Raw genomic sequence first — 9,054 nt, forward strand, 5'->3', positions numbered from 1 at the left:
GAAATGGAGGGCAAGAAAAAAGTAGAAAAACGAAAACGGCAGACTCTAAGAGTAAATATACTTCTTCAAGAAGAACGAAGACAAGAGGCTCGCCTAAATCCAAAAGTTATTATCAATAAGGCCGCTAAAGGAAAATTCAAGTTCTTACAGAAATATTACCATCGTGGAGCCTTCTACTTAGACAAAGAGGATAACATATTCAAACGCGATTTCTCTGGTGCAACATTGGAAGATCACTTTGACAAACCAATTTTGCCAAAAGTTATGCAAGTGAAGAACTTTGGTCGTAGCGGTAGAACCAAATATATTCACTTGGTTGATCAAGACCGGAAACAGTGATCGGAAACAGCACAAAATCTGAAATTTCATAATAACCAAGCAGCAGGAGTGAAGCAAATATTTGATCGACCATCATTAACCCCTTAACCTACAATGACGGGCAGAGCCCGCGTACGATGGTCGGGCCAAACTTAAATATTACGGGCATAGCCCGCGTACCGTGATCGGACCAGAAGTGAATATTACGTGGAATATTTGATATGCAATAATTGTTTATTACAAAATGTTTATTTATACAAAAATCCAAAATTAGTAATCTGTAACGGTATGATATAGTTCAAAGCATTCTGGTACATGTAACGGAACTTTACACTTTTTACACACCCATGTTGTTTCCTTACGTTTTTTATTTAAAAAATTCTTCACGATCCGAAGAGATAACAGAAATACATCACGAGCCTTGTCCTACCACGGGCGATGCCCGTCATGTTTACGATTGGCCCGATCAGCGTGTTACACAAGTCGTGCGAATTACCCGAACGCTGCGCGAGCTTGTATACGATTTCGGCCCAACATCTTCGAATCTAAATCGTAGGTTAAGGGGTTAAAAAAGCGAAAATGTGAAAACTAATGATAATGATGATAAAAGTTTATATATTTCATATAAAATATTAAAATCTATAATTTCTCCAGAATTGCAATTAGGTTTTTGTACGTAATAAATATTTTAAAGCTAGTTTCGCTGCAGCATGTTTCGCTTCTTTCTTGTTTATACCAAACCCATGGAAAAGTTTATATTGACCAGCAATAATTACTTTTAATGGCACCATGACAGAGCTTGTACCATCAATAGAAACTGCAGGTCTGAAAAAAGAAATACCCATATATGTATTTATAACGACGATGCATCTTGATAATATGTTGCAGATGAATTTTTAATCTCAATAAAATTGAAATATTTTGTATAATAAAGTACTAAAGTATATGCAACACGTACAAAAATTGTGGTCTCGCACCCTCAGTTTCATATAATACGCGGACCGGTTGTTTGGGAATATTTTGACTAAATTCATCTAAAACGAGAAAGGTAATATTTAAAACATGTGTTTCCATTATAGACTTTTTTTTAAAAAAAGCTTACCAATTTCCTTATACATGAGAGAATAAAGTATTTCCCAAACTTTTTTTAGGTTTTTCCCACAATCAAGATATATTGCTCCTATCGCAGACTCAAATAAATCTCCTAAAACTTTCGGCACATCTACAGATTCGACCATTTTGCATTCATCTTCTTCCAGTAAAATCCATAAAAGCTGTAGAAATAAATTAACGAAAATATTCTTAATTTATTGTGATTTCAACAACTTTACGTTGAAGAGTTTTTATGTTTAGTAAAGTAAAATACAGTACCTCATCGTTTACAAGGTGATTTCTTTCTTCTTGAAATTTAACAAAACGATCTATGGAAATGTTTAATTGCGGCGCATAAGCTAATAATGCGGTGTGCAAACCATATCGTACTGACAAACACGCAAATGTAATATTGTTGACAAGAGCAGATCTTAAATCTGTTAAAGCACCAGGATTTAAATTTCCGCAATATTCGTAAATGTAAGAGGTAATCAAAAAATCTAAAACACGATAAAGTTTTTCGTTAAACAAACAATTACTTTTACATTATAAACTTGGATAAATTACTGAAATTTTAATAACGATACCGTACCGATAACAGCATCACCAAGAAATTCGAGTCTTTGATAACATTCGATCGTAGTGTTGGTAGTATAAGAGGGATGTACAAAAGCCTAGAATATTTATGTTCGTAAATAATTATTACCAATTAATAAATTCTCATTGTTCACCTTTGTATGTTGGAAATTATGTTACAATTTAAACGTACTTGTAATAGGAAAGCTCGATTTTTAAATTTGTAACCAAGTCTTTTCTCTATATCAGAGGCCCAGGGCATTAAATAATCTATATTTTCGTGAGGGATGGCATGGCTGTCGTAGACAGTCAACAAAAGCGCATCGATATTAATTACATTCTCTGGTAAGATTCCAAACCACATTAGTATCTTAATAGCAGCTTTAATACCCATGTTCTGTTGAAGTGTATAATTATTGAACCCTATTGGGTTAAGTGTTTAATAGAAAAGAAACAGTATTATGTCCCTATGTACTTACTACAAGATAAACACCTATCAATGCTTCTACACAGTCGGCTACTGTTTTATCCGAAAGTGTTTGCATTCCAAGATAATGCTCCATACCAGTTTGTGTTTCTGCCGATTCCCAATTTGAAACTTTCGTTTCTATCGCGTTTTTGGTAGCTTCGCTTATACAGCCACTAAATTGTTCTTTGTCAGGCACTTGGATTTCATACAAAACATTTGGAGATACCTTTTGTGAACATTTCAATGTATTACATGCTACCATTACCTTCGAAGTATTAAACCTGTAATAGAATGATATGCAAATAGCAAAATTAACGAACCTCCGCATCTATTAATACTTCTTGAAGTTGCCTGAATACTGCATAAGCTGGGGCAATGAAATTACTCAGTGGCACAAACTCGTCTACTTTCATACGTCCAGGAATACCTTTCTTCTTCCCACAATAGTAAAGATTACGATTCCCAATTATTTTGCTCTTCATAGTCGTTATTGTGCCTTCGTTACAATTTGGAAATCTATCATACAAAAATAAAGATGTAACAAATTTCAAGTATGAATCTCCTAACGTTTCCAATCGTTCCAAATCGAATGCATCACGTCCAATCTTACTTGTAAGTGCCTACAATAGAAATCGCAATTGTAGAAAATGTTATTGCGTAGCATTGTCGAAGTATTGTTGGAAAAAAAGAAAATGTATAGAAAACTTTCAAATATACTCACATACATGATCTGTACAGGGTTCGGGCTCTCTGAATTTGCTGTAGATAATACCTTTAACTCACGTATCGCAACCGACTTATTATTCATAAACTTCACTGTTTTATTTCTCTGAAAAACCCGATATTTTCTTTTTAAATATACGTTATTCTATTCAAGAATTATAGATAGATGAGAAAAGGTCTACCATTTTGTCATGTTTTATGTCGCATCCGCCGAGCATAAATTGATAATGGTGCTCGATATCAATCAATCGAATGTCTTCGATCCTTCTGTCCAAATCCGGTGGTTCTTGGTCTTCTGTCCACGGATAGTGATAGACATCTGTATTCAATACTAAAACAAATAACACAAAATTGTAAAATTTAATAAAATGCAAACATAGTTCGCAGAACAATTAAGTTAAGCATTAAGTGTGCACCATCTATTTCCGGGCTAGCTAATAATCCAGGCTCTGATTGTGAAAAATTTTGAATACTTTCATCAAGCGGAATTTTTGTTATAGAATCTTGCAAATCTTCTACTTCATCCTCTTTTATTACCAACGGTGGCCACTGACTATCGTCATTTGCCAATTTGAAATCAGCCTCGCTGGCGATAGTGGATCTTAAATCGTCAGCAATTAAAAGCTGTGAAATTCTATGTAATACAGAAGGTAGCATTGTTGCTTTTAGCCAATACAAAGCTGGAAATTTAATTGTTTTACATAATTCTGGAACTAAATGTTCTTTTAAGACATCGTCGGTTTCCATGCGCTTGCGATTTTTTAATTCAGATTGCATTGCTCTGTTCATAATAAAGAAACATTAGTTACAAAACAAAATCTGTTTAAATTCTGAACGGAGCAACTCGTTCGATTACCTAGGCTTTATGCAATTAATTTGTTTTGATATCATTTTTGCCTCCAACATCGGTTGATGTAAATTGCGTATCTCTAACCCGTGTTTACGTTTATAGTAATGGACATACGAATAAAAATTGTCCGTTGGAAAACACGAACTCGGTGTAAGATCCTCACAAACCTGTGTAACTATATATACCTCTGGTGCCGCTCTATAGGTTGGCGAGATTAATGACAACTCATGATAATTGTCAAGCTTAAAATCATTAAATGGTGGTGGTACACTTTTTATCTCTTGATGTTGCTTTATGACCTCCCAATTTATTTCCCACTTTTCAGTCACTGCAAAGAAATCGTCGACTCGTATTTATCGTTATTAGCAAATTGAAATTCTTTCTCCTTCTTGTGCTACTACAAATTTACCTGGTACAATTAAAAAGCAATTGTCACGATTGTAATTATCAAATACCATAAATGGCTTGATAACTGGGACAATCCGACCGAATATCAAACTATGGAAGACTTTTATGGAACTTATTTCTATCGCCGACAAAGTCATGGTTGCATAATTAACCTTAACGTCAACTTGTAGTTCCCCAACATTCATAAAAATGGGGAAAGATGGTATCTGTGCGACAGGATAATAACTATTAGTGAAGCAGATGCACATTAGCACATTATCAAATAGTGTTCTGCAGGGAGAGAGAGAGAGAGAGAAAATTGATGCATAAATACATAAAATATTACCAGAGGCATTTGTTTCGATGAAAGTATTCCAAACCCTGCTTTGTCACATAGTAAATTGTAGAAAACCAGATATCGATTATCATAATGTGGTTCTGGATATACGGGTTTAGCATGAAGTAAATGAAGATACACTGGCTTACACGGCAAAGGATATGCACTATACAGTGCCGACGGATACTGTAAAGAGTATGCAAAAAGGTACACATAATAAGTAAAAAAGTACAAAAGTAACATAAACTTAGAGTAACGTTTAAAAAACAAAAGTGCAATTCGTTTAGATTTTGTCTTGCCTTTAACTCATGAGATCGTTTCTTTTTCTTTGTTCCGATTATTTCTTTTTCTGATTTATCCTCTTCCACCCAATTTGGAAATAAATAATCTATACTTTCTGGAATAACATCAACTTCCCGTGGTAATAACTTATCATCCAATTCGCCAATTTTATGTAATTCTATACACATTTTCATAGCAGCAGATCTCTTTGCAGTGGAGACTGAAGGCTGAAAATCTCCAAAAACCGTATTCTTGAAAGGCGATACGATCGGTAATTTAAGCGAAACCTAAAAATTATAATAAAGAAATAGTTGTCGAAATAGGAAAAAAATATTACTTGGATAAAGGCATTTGAACAAAATGAATTACTCTATATGTAGTTTGTCTTTTCCAATACCTGATACAATTTACGTTGGTCTTCATTTACGGTTTCGTCAGCTTTAATCAATTTCCAAACAGGAGCTAAATACACAAATTTGGTATTGTTTAATTTAGAACAGTACATATTTATAAGACTAATCGCTGATTGCCCATTTAGAATGCTTTTATTCCCATCGCTGCGTATAACAATATACGGTTCTATATCGTGTACATATAAAGTATCTTCTATTTCATTTTCTGTTGGTCCTTTGCGACACGGAGTTTTACCTAGTAACATCTACATCCAAAACATTGCTAACTTTGAATATGAACTATCGACGAGAAAATAATTTCAAACAAACAATTTATGTACCTGTTGCAAATATGAGTCGATTGTTTTAAATGTTTTAAATCGCTTCAAGTAACTGTTATCATCCTTTTCTATTAATAATATATATTGGCTGATATTGTATCGTGCTCTACCTTTGCTCTGTATGTAAGCCCTAATATTCATTGGCAAATCGAATCTAATAATCAATGTACAAGATGGTACATCAATACCCTCATCAACAATTTCTGTTGCAATTAAACAATTTGAAGTGCCATTAGTGAATCTAAATGAAAATTTTCATTAAAACTTGGAAAGTACAGTAGGTAATATAAGTCATCTAGTTTCCCGATATCTAAAATGTGCATATGTTTCTTAAATTGATGAAATCATACTTGCGTAAAACATCTTTATTCCATTTAGACAGACATAAGGTTTCCCTGCTATTCCTGTAAGGATCTTGTGAGAAGCCAATCACATAATCTGGTTGCAAAAACTTAAATTTTTCGACGTGTGTAGACAAATTCTAAAATGGTAAAACTTACATAATAATTATAGTTGAATAATTTTATTGAAATTATAAGAAAAACTGATATATTACCTTCAGTATATGGTACAATACTTTTGCTGTGAAACGTTTGTCTACAAATACAATGCAACAAAATTTCTGATCACCTACTTGATTTTCATAAAAGTCAAGTAATACGGCAAGAAGTTTTTGAACTTTATTAGACGTGTAACTGTAACAATACGATAGTTGGATAGTTCCATATAATTATGGAAAATTCAGAATAAGTAGCGAAATTGACAAAAAGTATAACACTAAATAGCTTAAGAAGAATGAATATAGAGTGTACTCACTTCTGGATTCTTGCTGATACTGCAATGTCTTTCATTTCATCATCTAATAATTTTCGAAATTTTGTGAATTCTGAGATGAGATATTCAAATACAAATACAGTTTCCTGGAAATATAATTTATGATAGAAATCTAGATTGAAATCTATTTTCTACGTTTGTTTATATTTCTCTTGTTACATACCACGTTTTCATTATGTTTCTTCAGACATTCCAATTGAATCATATGAAGTAAAATGGTTTCATACGCTCCATATACTCCTGTAATATATAAATAAAATTCTATTACTTCTTTGCACAATTTTATGCAAATCTTTTTTTTCCTACTAACATGACAGTACCTATTTCAAGAAATTGTTTATTAACACTGGCCAATATATTAGCCAGTTTTTCACATACAGGTTTTGGTCTGAAAATCTCGCTCGACTGAATATTCTTTAACGAAGACTCGAGCACTATACCCTTTAAGAATTCTGTCATCTCTTGGATTGTTTGCGAAATAATTTTTCCAACATCAGGTAGCGTATACTTTTCAAACGTAACAAACGATTCATTTGGCTGGGCATAACAATTTTTAACTTGCGACATAGAATTTACTGTAGCTATTTTTGCATGGAGCGTAATTTCCAAATTCTGTAACAGACATAGATTGATTTAATCATCTGCCTATATGTCTCGTAAAATATCTTTATATTATTGTTTTTTATTTTTATTTCAATGTGTACGTAAAAATAGAAAAATCAGACAAATTTACCCGAATAATTGACTCTACATTATTTAGCTGTACATTGGCATTTAATAATGTAGCTGTCAGACCCAAAACTCTTGGTTGTTCTTCTAACGCACAATTTTCAAACAATCGCATAATTTGGCGCATGGGATGATCATTGACTGCTCTATGACATTCATCTAATATTAACAGATTTACTCGATTTAGAAACATAAATCCATGACATAATGCATCGTAGAAAACTTGAGATGTCATTATTAAAACCTATAATGGAACAGAAATTCTATATTATGCAACAGAATTGAAAAGGTAGCAGCTAATACGGTAACTTATAGGATTAATAATACCTGATGATTTTCTAACTCTACATTCCATGTTTCATCATTCCAAAGATCAACTCCCATTTCACCACAATATTCTCCGCATATTAAACCAGTTGTTCTCGCAATGTATCTAGATTGCTGCGTGACCAAAGGCACACTATTAACTAGAAATACAGTGTGTTTTCCACCTTCGCTGTATGGCCTATTATAAAAATCAACATCAATTCAATGTACAGCTTGCAGCATACTTTAAGTACTTTATAAATTACAGACATTAAAATGTTTAGTAAATACATAATAGATAACCAGTAACTATGTACCTTCGAATAGCGCTGCTTAATTGTCTAATTAGCATAACAGCAATAAAAGTTTTCCCGCAACCCGTTGGTAAATAAACAATCGTATTTTGTTGAAGAGCAGTTTCATATAGATCAATTTGATAATTTCTAGGGGTAAACTCATCTGTAGAACATTCCATTATCTGAATCAAAATAATAAAAGTTTACATTAAGCAAGCATTATCGAAATGATTATAACCAGAATCAGAGTAATACTAGATAGGTCATAGTTTCAATCGTAGTTTCGTGCGTGCAACTTGCAGCTGTAACAAATATTAATAACATAATGTAAGTGAAGTTTTCTTCAAACAATAGGACTGGTAACGATAATTGTCGTTAAATAATTCCAATTAATTGTATTCAACGCATCAAATTGTACGCACTAAACTAGGATCAGAGATACATACGTAAGTTACACGACAGCAACGTGATAGAAGAAACAAGTGTATAATAAATGACAGTTGAAGTCAATGTTGCTTCAGACTGGAGTCTCTAAAATCTTACGTCACGTGACAACACCGCGCACTTGCCGCACGCGAAATAATGCTCCAATAGCAGCAATTGGTTTAGACGACAAAACGTCGACAATGTAAACCAAAATCGAGTGCCGCTACTTTGTCATTGCGAATCTTGCTTAATTACTGAGAAATTTGAATACTCCTTTCGATGACCGAACAACGCCACTTGGTACAATGGCAAAACAGGCAAACCGCAAGCCAAATTTACCGACAATCGATTTTGTATTTTCTTCCTCATCCTAGATCCCTAGGTAACCTGCCACACGTATCAGGTATTGAAAGTCCAATTCCTTATATACCCTTTGTGTACTCTTCATAATCTGTCCTCGATATTTCTGTTTCCTTGCCTAAGGGCACAGATATCTAGGGTCCCCGTCGCAGACCCCGTCATTACAACAATATCATCTCAGCTTTATGGCCGAGACGCGAGATGGCGCTAGAGTCGGGTTATGTCTGTTTCAGGCCGGTTCGTCAGTTTCAGGCCGGTTACATCAGTTTCAGATCGATCTTAGTGATATGGCCGAGACGCGAGATGGTGCTAGAGTCGCGTTTTGTCTGTTTCAGG

The 9,054-nt window shown here is 33.8% G+C and overlaps 1 protein-coding gene across 1 annotated transcript; it reads right to left on the reverse strand.

Moving 5' to 3' along the window:
- Positions 1-919: 919 nt before the first annotated feature.
- LOC144467844 (endoribonuclease Dicer-L-like) lies at positions 920-8,620 on the reverse strand. The gene is made up of 26 exons (XM_078176821.1): positions 8,379-8,620; positions 7,954-8,114; positions 7,658-7,835; positions 7,335-7,574; positions 6,922-7,213; positions 6,765-6,841; positions 6,584-6,687; positions 6,324-6,462; positions 6,118-6,248; positions 5,768-6,008; positions 5,432-5,692; positions 5,052-5,321; positions 4,762-4,938; positions 4,438-4,642; positions 4,035-4,356; positions 3,595-3,959; positions 3,361-3,509; positions 3,177-3,284; positions 2,776-3,075; positions 2,466-2,681; positions 2,180-2,383; positions 2,003-2,084; positions 1,690-1,910; positions 1,421-1,592; positions 1,277-1,352; positions 920-1,143 (listed from the first exon to the last, which is right to left on the reverse strand). Exons 2-26 carry the CDS (start codon positions 8,109-8,111, stop codon positions 981-983), a joined length of 4,851 nt encoding a protein of 1,616 aa, XP_078032947.1. The 5' UTR covers positions 8,112-8,114; positions 8,379-8,620; the 3' UTR covers positions 920-980.
- Positions 8,621-9,054: the final 434 nt, after the last annotated feature.

Source organism: Augochlora pura, chromosome 1 (assembly GCF_028453695.1).
Source record: "Augochlora pura isolate Apur16 chromosome 1, APUR_v2.2.1, whole genome shotgun sequence".
NCBI classification, from domain to species: Eukaryota; Metazoa; Arthropoda; class Insecta; order Hymenoptera; family Halictidae; genus Augochlora; species Augochlora pura.

Coding starts and splice junctions, on each gene's coding strand:
- LOC144467844 (XM_078176821.1), bottom strand. CDS start 8,111: ATGGAATGTTCTACAGATGAGTTTACCCCTAGAAATTATCAAATTGAT. Junction 7,836..7,953: donor TTAAGCAGCGCTATTCGAAG/GTACATAGTTAC, acceptor TTTTTATAATAG/GCCATACAGCGAAGGTGGAA. Junction 2,384..2,465: donor TGATAGGTGTTTATCTTGTA/GTAAGTACATAG, acceptor ACACTTCAACAG/AACATGGGTATTAAAGCTGC.